The sequence below is a fragment of the Equus quagga genome, chromosome 1, assembly GCF_021613505.1.
Source record: "Equus quagga isolate Etosha38 chromosome 1, UCLA_HA_Equagga_1.0, whole genome shotgun sequence".
Lineage (NCBI taxonomy): Eukaryota > Metazoa > Chordata > Mammalia > Perissodactyla > Equidae > Equus > Equus quagga.
In genome coordinates, this window is record NC_060267.1 from 137,149,124 (window position 1) to 137,165,564 (window position 16,441).

Here is a 16,441-nt window from a genome sequence, read left to right on the forward strand (position 1 = left end):
TTCCAAGTGCCCAGTGTCCCAATCTCTTATAACATGAATGGGTATATTTAAGAAAAGTTTTGCACAAGGGAAATGACTTTGAATTGTTGATGTAGAGAATTCATTCTCTCCCTCACCTCTTTTTAACAATGCAGTTATGGATGTACAAGCATTTGAGAGGCTTCTGGGACCTTGCATGGACATCATGAAGAGAAACATCTCACACTATGAGGAACAGCTGGTGAAGATGTTTGGCTCCAGTCTGGATCTGATCGATCCTGGGCAGTAGGTGTGCCACACCCCAGAGCCTTCTCAGTGTGACACCAAAACCTTCCGGTCAGCCACAGAACACACACAGTAAAATAGACATGACAGAACTGTTCCTGCTGTTGCCACTGCCACTGCCATTGCTATGGCCGTGGGCATTTTGAAAACTTGAAAGTCAGCACTAAGGGATGGGTAGAGGTTCAACCTACACCTCCACTTTGCTTCTGAAAGCCCCATTATTAGACCATTTGTAATGATTTCTCCAACCCAATTTTCACATCTTTGGTTCAAAATGGCATGTCTCTCCAACAATTTAAGTGCCTGATACAAAGTCCAAAGTGTAAACATCTTCCTTTCCTGTCTTGCTGCTGCTCTTGCTTTTGGATGTTACCACAGGTATGCACAAACCTGGTGTATAACTGTAGACACCCTCCCCCAGCCTTTCTCAAGGAAGGAAATGTAGCCTTCAGTCTCCTCATGTGTCCTTTGAGAAAGTCCACATTTGTTCACAATTGTAAACTTTGGTTTTACAGTGGCAAACAGTGGCAGGTGGTGGTAAAGGTCTGTGGTCCTGTGACATTGTACTGTCTGCTGACAGCTGCACACATTACAGCTGTCTTCAAACTCACAGTAATGCTTAGGGAGAGGCCCTGCCCAGGGCCCAGCAGGTCAGCACCCCAAAGCACACTGATTGGTCATTGGGACCCACGTTAGAGCAGAAAATTTGGGCTCGCACATTCTTCAGGTAGCAAAGAGCCAGGGAAGGTTTTCTGGGTTGTGGCGGGGTTTGTTTTGTTTTGTTTTAGTAGATTCTGTTTTGTTTTATTTAATCTCTGTGCAATTTGCATGAATGAATTGCTGTCTAATTATAAGGAGCCAGGGTCTGGAGGTGCCATCACTTTATCTGACCCAAATACTTTCCTGGGCAACTCCTGCCATCTCTTGTTTCCAGTTGCCCCTACTGGCTAATGGCAGTGTGCGAGCAAGGGGTTGTACTACAGAGAGAGCCCTTTCCTCCTACTCCAGCGTTGTTGCATAGCTTTGCTATTTAACTATCAATTTTTAAACTTGTTAAAGAAGAAGCTATTTTTTTGAAATTAAAAAAAAATTATTTCTCTAATTAGTAAATTCCTTTTGGACATATTCATGTATGTCAGTTTGTCAGCTCACTCAGGCATTCATTCTAAAGATCAGCTCTTTTTGTTAGTTTTCAAAAATTGGCATAATTTACAGTTTGATAGAGTTACTGTGAAGACCTTTTTAATTAAGATGTTGGGATGTTTGGGGTTCCAGAGGTTAATCCCAGAGAAAACTAATTTAGCTTATATTTTAAAACTTTTTTTAGCTTTTAATTATATCAGGTAGAATTCTGAGTTATCCAAATTAACTAGATATACTTCAGAATGAAATTTTTTTTCTTTAGAATGAGTTAGAATTAGATGCTATAAGAGATTCCAAGAGCAGTGTGAAATTTGCGTAAAGATAAATTTGAATGTCCTGGCCAAGTTTATATTAAATCAAGAGGCCCTTTCCAACATGATTTTTTTTTTTAATTTGTATAACTCAATAAATCCCTCAGAGATTATATGCTGGGGCTTGAGTCATTCCTATTGTGGATAATGATGGAACCCACATGCCCACCTTACATTGTCCACATAAACCAGGCTCTCTGCTTTTGCATGGACAGTGTGGTCAAGAGATTTCCAGAGTGTTGACCCACCACAGCCTTGGTCACTTCTCCCTTTTTCTTGTGCTCTGTAAAGTGAAAACAGAAAGACTCTTTTCAGACTACCCTAGGTAGCCTGCTTTGCAGCTCTCAAAATTGTGAAAGCTTGTAACTAATACTCCAAATCAGGCAGCTAGCACTGGGAAAGCCCATGTGGTTTTTCCCAAAATTTTCCAAGGTTCTTCTTTTTATGGTGTTGTTTTATTATCAAATAAATTAAGAAAGCAGATCTTGGACTTTAGCAGACAAAAACCACACCTTTTTCTTGCAGAGGTAAGAGGTATATTGGGCTTCAGGAGTGACAAAGAGGTCTAGCCTCAGACTATGTGAGGACTCTGTTTAAACACTGAGAAGATGCCCCCCTTACACCTCCTGTGCCAGCGTTAGTTAGGACTGTCTATGAACTCCATGCCAGAGTCACTCCTGCAGGCTACTAGGGATGAACCTTCTCATCCTGTTCTGTTGTATATCACAACTCAGTCTTCCCCTTCACAGAGGCCTCTCTGACACCCCGACTCACTGATGGTTGCTGTTTTACAGAGTAGAATTCCTCAGGTTTAAGTCCTCCTACTCTAAGTACAGATTGGTATATGGATCATCAGTCCAGACCCTCACTGCATGCAGAGCCCCTTGGGGGCCTGGCTTGAGGAAGGGAGACTTTAAAAGGACCAGTGTAAATGAAATAGGACACAGCCATTACCAAGGTGCCAGGAGTCTGACTGTGTTTCAATTCTCTTTACTGCATGGGGGATCAAAGGTGGCAGACCAGGTCCCACTCAGGGCTCTGGTGCCCCCATTATGCTGGGCAAGCCCTACACTGATGGTTGAGCCTCATGGGGAGGAGTATGTGTTGGGAAGAGATCCCTTTGTTAATTGTTTATATTGTTCTCTTCTATGGGTTAGAGCTTCACACCCTCTTTTCTGGCTTTGCTATTGATTTTGGATGGTAGAGAATGTTCCTGAGAGCCTTGAGGTCCAACCTGCAGTATTATCCTTCCTTCTGCCCCCAGTTTATCACACCCACTATCTTTTGGTTATATTCTCTGAAGAAAGGGTTCTGCTCTGTCCTCTTAGTTGACAGTTCTTATATATAATTGTGTTATGTATAATTGCTATAGATTCTCAGAAATCAAAGTGGAGCTTAATGGTTAATTCATCAGCAAAGTGGCAAGAAATGGCTCTCCAGCCAGTGGAGGTCATGTTCATCCTCTTGCCCAGATTCTCTACTCACAATGGTAGAGTAGTCAGAGGTGCCACTGGCACCCAGCAGCACCCTGGGCATGCAGCATTTCCATGTCCTGTCACAGTGTACAAACAATCCTCTCTCATTTAGAAAAATTGAAAGAGCATTTTTGCACAGAGAAAAAGGAAAAAGACCCATGAATGTCATCTTTTATCTTTTGTTTTCAGTTGGCTGACATTGGAATTTTTGTTCTTGACATGCACTTGTAAACCAATCTTGCCAAGATACAAGTTGTTTTGGTTTTTCACTACAATTACCTCTTGTTATCCTGTCTTGACTGCTGACGTTCCTCAATGATTCTAATGTCTATTTTATGGGAAGCAGCCTTCCCATGGGTTTCCTTTTACACACTGCAGGGCTATCTTTGTACAGAAAAAAAAAAGAAAATTGTCACTAGCCTCCTGGGGGATTTGCAGAAAACCATTTAGCCCACCTTAAAAGGTAGATTCCTCATTGTTTTCTTAAGCTCATTGTAATAAAATAAATCTAATTCAGCATTATTGTGCTACCTCAAAGGTAAAATGTTTTAAGGTCTTTTTTTGGTCCTGAATTCTACATATAGTGTTTGAAGTGTCTTTCAATTGGAATTATTTTTAAATCATTGGGGAGAATCTTATTTTAACCCGTTTACACTTGTATTTTAATCTCAGAAGAATAAGTGATTGGAAAGTGATCAATTCTTGTTCTGTAATATTGAATATATAACTAAATCATTGTTTGCCATAAACAAGATTGGTTTTTTAAAAGGAAACTCTAGGGCTTGGCTTTGCTCTTGGTTAATAAAGGCTGACAAATCATGTCTGACTTTCCAGTGCAGCCTTGTGTTGTGTGTTCGTCTCTCATTTTAGCGCTCCAAGCCATTATAGCACTCATCTGGCAGATACATTGTTGGGATTGGGGTGTGAGATCTTGAAAATTAGAGAGGAGGCCTGGGCATGTGTGTTAGGGTTCTCCATAGAAACAGAAGCAATAGGGTGTGTGTGTGTGTGTGTCTGTGTCTGTGTCTGTGTATATAAAGAGATTTATTATTAGGAATTGGCTCACATGATTATGGAGGGGGCTAAGTCCCAAGATATGCAGGGTGAGCTGGCAAGCTATAGACTCAAGAGAGCTAATGTTTCATTCCAGTCCAACACTGATGGCCCAAGAACCAGGAGAGCTGATAGCGTGGTGCCCATCCGAAGGCTGGCAGGCTCGAGGCCTAGGAAGAACTGATGTCCCAGTTATAAGGCAGTCAGGCGGGAAAATTCTGTCTTACTTGGAGAATAGTCAGTCTTTTTGTTCTATTTGGGCCTTCAACTGATTGGATGAGGCCCACCCACATTAGGGAGGGCAACCTGCTTTACTCAAGTCTGCTGATTTAAATGTTAATCTCATCCAAAATCACCCTTACAGAAACTCCCAGAACAATTTTTGACCAAATATCTGGGTACCCCACAGCCCAGTCAAGGTGATACATGAAATTAACCATCACAACATGGTATTTGAGTTGTTGGGGATGGTGTGCAAGGGCATGCAATATATGCCTTGCCGGAGAGGATATGCTCACCATTGAAGCCCAGCAGAAAACAACTCCTGTCTGACAATATTACTTATATCATTTCCTTCTCTGTAACATGGCTATCACCAGAACTAACAATGACTCTGTGATGACCCACTGAACCTACAGTTTCTTTCTTTTCCAAGTGGCCAAAGGAAGCTTATTCTACAACAAAATCATGTTCCAGGAGCTGGGCTGGTGGCATAGTGGTTAAGTTTGCATGCTCTGCTTTGGCGGCCCAGAGCTTGTGGGTTTGGATGCTGGATGTGGACCTACACACCACTCATCAAGCCATGCTGTGGCAGCCTCCCATATACAAAATAGAGAAAGACTGGCACAAATGTTAGCTCAGCAACAATCTTCCTCAGCAAAAAAAAAAAAATTCATGTTCCAGTTTGATCTTGCCTTTACCTGGCAGTACAAAAAGGCCAAGTACTAGGTGAACTTACAAAATACCCATGTGGGGCCCAAGAAACTGGTAGTTGAACCCTCTCAAAACAAAATTGGCCGTGTTCCAAGGCTTTAAAACTTAAATATAGTTTGGCCTTTGTGGTTTTGGTGATAGTATTATTATAAACAGTTAAGAAGTGCCAGTGCATCATCAAGATCATATTGTCCACAGTCTCAGCCTTGAAGAGTGAACAGCACAGAAAGACTTTGTTTTCTGTGTATGTTTTTTTTTTTAAGATTGGCACCTGAGCTAACAACTGTTGCCAATCTTTTTTTTTTCCTTTTTCTCCCCAAATCCCCCCAGTACATAGTTGTATATTTTTTAGTTGTGGGTCCTCCTAGTTGTGGCATGTGGGATGCCGCCTGAGGGTGGCCTGACAAGCAGTGCCACGTCCACGCCCAGAATACAAACCAGTGAAACACTGGGCCACCGAAGTGGAGCGCGCAAACTTAACCACTCGGCCATGGGGCTGGCCCTCTGTGTATATTCTAACAGGAAGCTAGAAATGTGTCCCATCAAAGTTACCTGAATATATCCTCAGCAATCTTAGTGCTTCAATTTTATAACAACAGAATTAAAACAGTATTACTTATAATGTGGTTAAGGAAATTGGGGTCATTTCACAAGACATCATGTTAAGTATAAATTTTGCTTCCTTTACTCATTCTCTCTACAGACAAATGTTCCATCACAGAATATGGCCAGTGATGCATACTGTTACCTGATTGTTTTAGATCATGCAGATGAAATGCAGAGTGTCAACCAGGAACGTAGTGAATGATCACTTGCGAATTCAGATGAGTATTATCCAAGTTCTGAATTCGAATGTCAGAAATTAGTTCTGACTCAGCTCATTTGTTCATTGAACAAATCTTGATGACCTGCTGTAGATATTCCTGACACTGTTTAAACCCCAGGAGTTAGCAAGAGTAATGATACTGAGGTCCAGCAGGGCATTCCTGGATCTTTCCTCCAGTGCTGATGGAGCTTATCTTCATGTTTCCGGACTCACAGACAACAGCCCTGGTCTCCTATTTCAAGAATGATCATGTTCCCAATGCCTGTCGTTGCCCTTGGTCATGCTGCTCTTCTCTGTCTGGTCTGCTGTTACGTCTTCGTAAAGTGAGTAGTTTGGACACACAAGCATGCAGTGTCCCTTACTGCTCTAGCTTACATCACACAATTCTGGTTAAGGAAGCATTAAGAGAGCTGTGAAAGGAGAAAGACTAGATTTAAGATTTGAAGGAAGATTCCCTACAGGTAGGGATTCCTCAGAAATTGTCATTTTCATGCTAGTCATCCTAAGTACCATCATGAAGTTTGGCCAGAGATGCCTTTCTGGCCTGGGTTGCCTTCTGTGATGACGTGCTAAGAGTCAGATTTTTCTAAAAGTGTCTCTTTTGTGTGACATTTCTACCCCTTCCTCTTGGACTTCTTCCCAACCAGAATCCTTGATCCTGTGGGCAATTCTTTCTGTTCTACAAAAACAGTTATCCGGCTTGTCTTTAAGTACACAAAGTAAAGCATTGCCCAGCCCATTTGTGGATTACAGGGCAGGAGGCTGGCCAGGCTGCAGGGTGAAACCAACACGAGACTAGGAGCTACCCTAGACACTAGGAAAGCCAGCACGACCCCTTGCAGCTCTTCACCAATCAGTCCATCCTGACAGGCAGAAGAATGGGCATTTGCCAGTCAGCTCTTGGGGAAGGCAGTCGAAACAGATAGTACCAGCCAAATCTCCATGGTCTGCTTGGCCATGGGCCCCACCCCTTCCTTCCTCTGCAGAATTGCACTGAGCCATGGTCAAAAGGTACTGTGTATTCGGCTGGAAGCCAGGATCCAGCAATCTCCTTTCTGGCCAGGTCCTCCAACCCCCAGAATGAGAGGCAGGGGTATACAGTTTTTTTTTCTAGAAAATGGGTAAAAAAGGAAGAGGTCAAGTCCAGACTCACCAGATAAGCAAACCAGCACTTTCCAGCATAACATCTAAGCATAGTCAAACTAGACATTTTCATTCTGAAAATGGAAGGTCTGGGCATGAAGGGACACCTCTAGTACACAATGCCGTGCCTGCCCAGCCTGGGCAGCTGGATGAACAGGGGACCTGCAGCTAAGTCTGGGGCCTGCAGGGCGGGCAGGCAGGGAAGAGAGGCCTTTGGGGCAGATGTGTGTCAGTCCCAGGCAAGTCAGAATAGCACACAAGCCACATTGGATCCCTGGCGTCCTGTCTCAGAGCTGTGCGGCTAGCCCCATGCCTGGGGTGAAAAATGAGGCCACACATAGGCTCAAAAGAGCCTGGAAAATCAAAGGGCTCAAAAGAGCCTGGAAAATCAAAGGTCTCAAAAGGCCTGGAGAATCGCCCTGGACCCCAGACAAGGGGTGGTCTCCCCTTCCAGCTCTGGGAGCCAGAGCACTTTCCCAACTAGGACAGAGTGGGGGGACAGACAGCACATGACCCCCAGACCCCCAACTCGGGGCACTTGCCCCTACCTCAGTAACTCTAGATGGTTCCACTGGGATGGCAGCTCCTGGCTGAGGTTGGCCAGACGAGGATGATTTGGAGAGCTTGTGTAGGATCTCGGCTTGCTCCTTTCTGTAAAGAAGGAGACAGGCTTATGGGAGGGCATCCACCCCTGCTGCCCTTGGCTTTCCCACAGGCATTAGCCCAGTGAGATTCCAGCCTGGCCCCTCACATGCCTGAGCTGGGCCAAGGCCCAACTACAGTCGGTTCAGTGGCTGGTGTGGTCTTTCCCCCTGTTCTCACTTTAAGCTGGGCATCTTCAGCTCACAGCAAAAGCAACCCCCACTCCCTGACAGAGAGCTGACCTCACAACTGAAAACCAAAGTGGGTTATCCTCATACCTGATAAATGGGTAAAGCTAGTTTTATATCCCAGAAAAGCTAGCCTCGCACCTCGTAACTGGTTCAAGGGCTAGGTTTACAAAACATGCATGCAAAAGTACATTAAAAATGCTGGAGTGGGGCCCGCTGAGACGGCCAGCTTCCAGCACAATGGGGATTTCTCAGAGTGCCCCTCTGGGCTCTTTGCTGCCTGGACGTGCAGGGGACAGGGTGTACACGTCAAGGACATGCTGGGACCTGCCTCCACTCTGGCCCTGCGGGATCCTTTTCTTCGTAATTTTCCTGCCCTTTGCTCTGGAGGAAAAAAAAATCTTAGCAATGATTTGCAACCAGCCCTCCCCACATGGCCCAAGTCCAAGGGCTATGGGTGCGGGGGAGGAGGGAGGGTCGTTGGGGACCTGAGTCCCACACCTTCTCCCATTGGGAACATTGTGTTCCAGACTTGAGCTGTATATCCAACCCTTAGGCACTGGGGTCCCTGGGAGGACACGAGGCCCAATGGGGTGGGGTTAAGCGAGAATAGCCAGCTCAGTTTAAGGAACAGGCAGGGAAGGGGATTTGGATAGACGTCCAATCCAAGGACAACGCTACCCCTGCACTCCATCCCTATCCCTCCTCTGGCCCCGGGCCCAAGCAGAGAGGAACGCTTCCTCAATACCAGGACAGGGCTGCATAGGAGGGACAAAGTGCGGCAGAGGAGCAGCAGCTACACACACACCCCTCCCCCTCCCAGGATGGGGGGAGCTCCCCAACTGTGATCTCCAGCACAGAAGGGCTGCTTCGACCTCCTTGTCTACTCTCGCTCCCTCCACCCTTGAACAACCTCTTTTGCCCTGCCTGGGGCCTGGTTACTTACACCCCTGAGGCAGGTCTCTGCTCAGCACTGGCCTGCCATCCCACATCTCCAGGTCCCTTGCTGTGCTTACTGCCTGGCTTCTGGCCCTGTCCTCTAACCTCTTGCACCCCTGTCCCCCTCAGCAATGGCCTTGCCTTGTTTTTAGGGAGAAAACAGAAGTGGCTGGTCAAAAGCTCAGGGCTCCTTCTCTGCTCCCCATGTCCTCCTCCAGCTCCTGCCCCATTGTTCTCCCTTCATGGCAAAAGACTTGAGACTTGTCTGCAGTTGCCTCCTCACTTCCCATTCTCACCACAGCTCATCCCTGCAGTCCCCAGTGAATTCCACCTGCAGAGCCAAGTTCACCATGATGGACTCCTCCCTCCTGCTTCAAGAACCACCTTCTCAGGAACATCCAGTTCTTCTGGTTTTCTTCCAATTTCTGTTGCCAGTTTTAACCCAGACTACAGTTAAATGTTGGAGTGTCTCAGGGCGCAACTCTAGGTTTCCCTCTATTCCTGCCTGGGAGATTTTGTCAGGAACAGTGTGGCTTTGAGTGTTAGCTCCATGCTGCTCATTCCAGATTTATTCCTCCCTCTGGGAGACTTTGCTGAGCTGAGTGTCCAGTGGTACAGCCAAGATCTCTCCCGCGTCCTCCTCACTCCACCCACTGGGAACCTTCTGCAAAGTTTGCTTTGCCTCTTTTTTTTTTTTTTTTTTGATGAGGAAAATTGGCCCTGAGCTAACATCTTTTGTCACACTTCCTCTTTTTGCTTCAGGAAGATTGTTACTGAGCTAACATCTGTACCAATCTTCCTCTATTTTGTATGTGGGATGCCATCACAGCATGGCTTGATGAGTGGTGTGTAGGTCTATACCTGGGATGGAACCTGCAAACCAAATGCTGCCAAACTGGAGCACACAAACTTAACCACTACACCACCAGGCGGGCTCCTACCTTTTTTTTAATTTAAATTTTTTAAAAGCATGGAATATAACAAGTACAGAAAGGTGCATAAAACAAAGGCATTCTGTTCAATGATTTCTCACGGGTCAAAGACTCACAAAACACAACCCAGATCAAGAACACTATCATCGCCCTGCAGCCCCGCTTGTGGCCTACTAGTCATTCCCTCTGCTCTATCCTGAGTTTTAAAGTAAGGTGTTTCCTTGATTTTTTTGATTGTTTTATCACCTAAACATGCGTCTCTAAAAAGTTACTTTGTTCATACAGTGAAATATACACCTATAATTAAATGCATAAGGGAGAACCCATCCTAACTGCTGGTTTTTAGCACAATCTTTTATCTTTTCCTCTTTTGCTTACTCTTGCCTCTCCCTTCTATCACCATCATCTGTGGAACCATGGGTACAAGATATATGTTACCTATATTTCTCTTGCTTCTATCATAAAAATATATATACATTTACACCACTAGTTTGTCTTTGCTGTATACATTTAGATCATTTTGTACACACTTTTCTGCATCTTACTTTTCTTTTTCTTTTTTTTTTTTGAGGAAGATCAGCCCTGAGCTAACATCTGCCAATCCTCCTCTTTTTTCTGAGGAAGACTGGCCCTGAGCTAATATCCGTGCCCATCTTCCTCTACTTTATACATGGGACGCCTGCCACAGCATGGTGTGCCATGCAGTGCCAAATCCCAACCAGTGAACCCTGGGCTGCTGAAGCGGAATGTGCGTGCTTAACTGCTGCACCACCAGGCCAGCCCCTGCATCTTACTTTTCTTACTCATCCCCACTTTGTGGCAGGCCCTTCAAATCAAGTGATATTATTCCAATTCTTTCTTTTTGATTGTGACTTAAAATCTGTCCACACACTTTTTGATACTCCTCCCCAAAATGTGGAGCTAATTTCCTTATCCTTGGATATAGCCCAGCCTTAGTGACTTTGCTTCTAATGAATAGAATGAGGCAAAAATGACACTGTGACATCTGAGTCTAGATTAGAAAGGTGATAAAGCTTCCACCTGGCTTCCTCTCTCTTGGAACCTTCATCCTTGGAACCTAGCCATCATATTGTGAGGAAGTCTAGGGCATAAGGAGAGGGCACACACGGGTGTTCTAGCCCCAGCTAAAGTCTTCAACTAACAGCTAGTATCAAATGCCAGACTTCAGGAAAGAAGCCTCCAGATGATTTCAGCCCCAGCTTTCAAGCTTCCCAGACTGATGCAGCAGGGAAGAGCAATCTCCACTGAATCCTGCCCAAATGGCAGATTCATGAGCAAAATAAATGTTACTGTTTTAAGCTACTAAATTTGGGTAATTTGTTACACAGCATAGTAACCAGAACAGTACCGAGGTACCAAAACGTCTCCAACCATGCCCTTGTGCAACTTTTTTCCACTACACATGATGTAGTAATAAATATCCCTGACCATATAGCTCATATCTCAGTGCTTTTCTTTTTATAAGTAAGAATCCCAAGATTGCATTTTTATTTTACTTGTCCAAAAGTATATGCATTTTTATTTCACTTGTTTGCCAAATTGCTTTCCAAAAAGGCTGTAACCGATCTTACCTTTGTCCACAATGTTTAGATGAACGCTTTTCTTTACATGCCTGAAAGCAAGTGTTGGTGCAGCCCTTTTTAACTTTTGATAGTCTACTAAATATAAAGTGACTTATTTCATTGTTACTCTTTAAAAAAATTAATAAAGTTTCTTTTTTAGAGCAACGTTAGGTTCACAGCAAAAATTGAGTGAAAAGTACAGAGTGTTCCCATATACCCCCTGCCCTCCAACACACAGCCTCTGCAGGAGAGGTAGTAACAGGGAGGGCACAAGGTTGCCTTCAGGGCAAGGGTGATTAACCTTGGGTGTGGTGGTTGTCTTCTGCTGAACACCATTCCTGAGACAGACTCAGCTGAGGGTTAAGATCTGGACCACACACCACAACATGAATTTTGTATGTCTTTGCATTTGTTCATATTTTATTCTTTAATAATATTCTACAGGTTTCATGTCCTTTAATAAGATTTTGTAGGTTCCCCACCTAGTACACTTCCTATATTTTCTTAATGCATTTATTCCTAAATATTTTATAATTTTATTATTAATTGAATATTTTTCTCATTTTTATTTATTTATAGGGGCTTGTTTGTAGTAAATGCTATTATTTTTAATATATTTTTCTTGTATTTTTCACCTTAACATTTTCTCTTACTAGTTGTAGTAGTTTTCAAGAAAGTCCTTTGGATTTTCTAGATTTACAGTCATGCCATTAACTAAAGAGATAGTGTAATCCCTTTCTTTCCAATATTTACAACATTTCATTGTCTTATCTTATTACATTTGCTAGAACTCTAAGGCAATTTGTAATGATAATAGTGTTGATGCCACACCTGTCTAGTTCCTGATTTCTAAAAAAATATATAGTTTTAATATCTGGTATATGTTGACATGATTATTTTATATTTTATATCTTTTTCATAAATTGTGCCTTTGTTAGATAACGGTCCTCTTTATTTTGCTCAATGCCTATTGCCTTAAATCCTACCTTCTCTGATGTCACTTGGATACTCCTGTTGTGTTCTAGTTTGTGCTGGCCTGATCTCTCTCTTTGCTAACTCCTTTACTCTCAGCCTTTTTTTCTTGTGCTTTTCTTTTTTTAGATTTTTTAAAAAAATTTTTCCTTCTTCTCCCCAAAGCCTCCCAGTACATAGTTGTATATATTAGTTGTGGGTCCTTCTAGTTGTGGCACATGGGATGATACCTCATGAGTGGTGATAGGTCTGCTGCCAGGATTCGAACCAGTGAAACCCTGGGCTACCAAAGCAGAGCGCACGAACTTAGCCACTCGGCCACGGGGCCAGCCCCTCAAGTGTTTTTCTTGTAAATAGTATGTGTCTGGGTTTTGTTTTTCTAACCCCGTCTCTAGGTCTTTAATGGAGGTTCAAGGTGTCCTTATTTAGTATGATAAAATGTTTGACTTTGCTCATTCCATAATTATTTTATGTTTATTCTAAGTTTATTCTAAGTTTTATGTTTATTTTAAGTTTATTTTACTTAGTGGTTTTATCTTTTTATTCAATTGAACTTTATGAAACTACCATTTTTGTAGGTCAGAACAGTCGAATGTTAGGAATGCATTTTATACATCCAACCTACTACTTTGTTTTTTTTTCTCTCTCTCTTTTAAGATGTCATCGATTTAATTTTTCCCTTTGGTAATTTGGAAATTCTATTACTTTTTTCCATTCCACTAGTGACTACCTTTCCTCTCTAGGCATGAAGACTATCCCTTGGCTGGGCACAGGTGGCAGATAATGTGCCTGTGTTATGGGGGAGAGTTTAAAGCTGCTGGCTCTTCTTCCTTGGTAGGGTAACTTATTCTATCTGTCTGGGAGCTTGTACAATGTTCTCTTTCTCCTTGGAGTTTAAGAATTTTACTATAGTCTTTCCCTTCCATACTGCCTGGGAATGTGGTCAGTACTTCCCATATGCAGACACAGCTTTTTCTTTATGTCAGGAAAGTTTTCTTTTGTAATTTGTTTCGTTGGTGCCTCTATTTCACCAATCTCTTTTTCTCCTTCTGGAACTCCTGTTGTTTGCCCATCAGGATTCCTGGATTTGGCCTCCAGATCTCCAGTCTGTTCTCTCATGCCTTTGAGCTCTGTGCATCTTTCCATTGAGCTGTGAGCTATTTCTTCCATTAGACCCAAGTGCCTTTTTCATATTCCTCCAACATGCCAAACTTGTTCTTTCCTCAGGGCCTTTGCACTTGCTATGCTTTCTACCAAGAATGGCTTCTCTTAGATCTTTTCCTGCTCAGCTAATGCCTTTGGGTTGATCTTAGCTCAGATGTCCCCTTCTCAGAATCACCTTTCCTGCTGCCTTGGACATAAACACCATACTCTGCATATGAGCTTGGCTCTTTATCTCTATTGTATTCACACTGGCCGTAATTAAGTTATTTGTTCTTTTACTATCTGTTGTATACATCTTCAGCACTCCCAACAACTCCCCACTGGAGGGAAGGGAGTCTGTGAATCATTTGAATTCCTGCTGTGTCCACTCTTACCACGTACCCCGTGTCCAGCCCAGGTCAGCCCTTGGTAAGCACTTATGGAAGGAACGGTAGAGTGAATTAATGCTGAGGCTACCCCAGAAAGACCCTGCTTTGTCCAGCCTCCACCGCATACACAGGAACACTGGTTTGGGAGATTGGGTGGCGAGAAGAAGATAAGACAGTGTCTGTCTGCGAGGGCCTGAATGACTGTGCCTGTTGCGCTTTTATTCTGTAGCTACAGCAGCCACTGCAGGTCCTGAAGCCACAAGCATGGAATAGGAGCAGGAGCTGAGCCGGGTGCAATCCCACTGGGTGTTGTGGGTTCTGGGCCTGACCCAGCTCTAGCCTTGATCTGGGGCCCTCTCACGCTGCCCTATCCTCTCACTGTTCTACTTTCTTTTTTTTCCGTGGCACTTATCACTTAACACTACATGGTATTCTTTCTATTTAGTCAGTCAACAGGAGTTTCTGGAGCTTACTTAGTGTTTGCAGTGCTCAGGATACATCCATGAACAAAACAGAGGATTCCCACCTCACAGAGCTCTTATTCTAGTGAAGGAAGCCAGGCATGGCCTATAAGGATAATAAATGCCTACATAAAAAAGTGTGTGAGAAGGTGGTAACTGCTATGAAAAAAAGTAGAGCAGGGTAAGGGGATAAAGGTGATCACAAGTGCTTGGGGCAGAAAGGTGCAGGTTGCAGTCTGAAATAAGGGGCTCTGAACATGTTGGGGTGCAGTCCTGTGGAAATCTGTGGAAAGTGCATTCCAGGTACGAGGAACAACTGGAGCCCAGTCCCTGACTAGGAGAGTGCATGGGGTGTGATATATGAGAAACTTTAGGAGGCTGAGCAGTGGGGCTAGAAGCAAACAGAAGAGATGCAATCAGAAAGGTAATAGGGAATCATGGGGCCCCTGCCAGACCTGGCTTTTCTTTGGGGAGGTGCTACTGCAGGATTCCAAGAAGGGCATGAGGAGTTCTGACTTGTGTATTCACAGGTTGATGTGTGGAGAACAGAGTGAAGGTGACAAGGGAAGCAGACTGCGAGGTGGCTATGACATTGCCCTGAGGAGAGGTGGTGGTGACTTGGACTGGGTGGAAGCCGTGGACCTGGCAAGAAGTGTTTTCATTCTGGGTAGATGATGCAATGGAAGCAACAGGACTTCCTGGTGCATTGATGTAAGTGGGAAAGAAAGCAGTCAAGAAGTACTCTGGGGTGTTTGGCCTGAGCAATAGGAGGGACTGACCTGCCATCAATTGAGCTGGTGGAGGTGGGGTGGAGTGGGTTTAGGGGATGAGCCAGAGCTAGGGTAGCACAAGTTGAGTTTGAGATGCCAAGTAGAAGTCAGAGTGCAGACGCTTAGTCGACAGTTGGACATCAAGTCTGGCATCAGGAAGGGTCTGTACTGGACATACACCTTTGGGAATCATCAACATGTGATCTATGTAGGTGGAATTTGAAGCCATGAACCTGGATGAGATTATGAGGGAGATAGTATAGACAGAGAGAGAAGAGGTGAAGAGGAGGAATCAGTGAGGTCAGAGGAAACCAGGAGGGCATGGAGCCCTGGAAGCCACACAAGGAAGGTGCTTCCAAGAGAGGAGAGATCAGCTGGTCACAGGAAATCTTTCCTGCCCATCCCCATAAGGATAGGTGGGGTTTTTTTGTTTTTGTTTTTACTGTTTTGGTTCACTGCTGTATTTCCAGCACAGAGCGTAGGTGCTCAATACGTACTTGTTAAATGAATGAGTATATGCATGAATCCACACCTCTGCAAACCCCCAGCACACAGGGCTGCAACACTGGCCTCCTTTACAGAAAAGGAAAGATCAAGCAGGGGGCTCTGCCTCCTCTCAGTAGCACCCCCCTCCTCCCTTGGCTTTCCCAGCTACACTGACATGTACTCAGGTAGGAGCCCTTCTGGCCAATATAGGGCTCAGGATAAATGAGCCTCAGACAAACCCTGCAGTGTGGAACTTGGTAAGACCTAGGCTGGGCACTGGGTCATCCACCAGTCCACAGAGTACTCTACACCCATTCCTCTGTCCACCTCTCTATATCTAGTCATTTATCTCCAGTCATCTGTCCACCTGTGCATTTAACCACTCTTATCCACAGTCTACAGCCACTCTGTCCATCTTTCCGTCCATCCACATCCGGTCCTCTGTCCCTCCATCTGCTAGGGTGACCAACTTCCCAGTTTGCATCAGACTGTCTCAAAGTTTGCATTGAAAGTCTTGCATCACGGGAAACCCCTCAGACCGGGGAAAAATGGGACAGTTGGCTGATCCATTCGTCCCCCAGGCATCCCGTACTGAACTCATCCGCTCAAAGCCCACCGGGCCACCCGACCACCCATCTGATCTCCTTGGCCACCCTCTCTGGTGGAGGCAGACAGGACCCGTCCCTCTCTGGCCCCGCCCCGTGCCCCGCCCCTTCCGGAAGCTGCCGCAGCGAATCCCGGTGCCCTAGCAACAGCGCTTTTCGGGCCGCCCAGTCCAAGAACGGGGC

The 16,441-nt window shown here is 44.6% G+C and overlaps 1 protein-coding gene across 1 annotated transcript in view; it reads left to right on the forward strand.

The window, feature by feature from the left end:
• PRKAR2A (protein kinase cAMP-dependent type II regulatory subunit alpha) overlaps positions 1–4,012 on the forward strand; it is a 120,548-nt gene extending 116,536 nt beyond the window's left edge. Inside the window, exon 11 of the mRNA XM_046669729.1 lies at positions 135–4,012. Within this exon, the coding sequence (XP_046525685.1) occupies positions 135–268 (134 nt within the window). The 3' untranslated portion in view covers positions 269–4,012. The remainder of the gene's footprint in view (positions 1–134) is intronic.
• Positions 4,013–16,441: the final 12,429 nt, after the last annotated feature.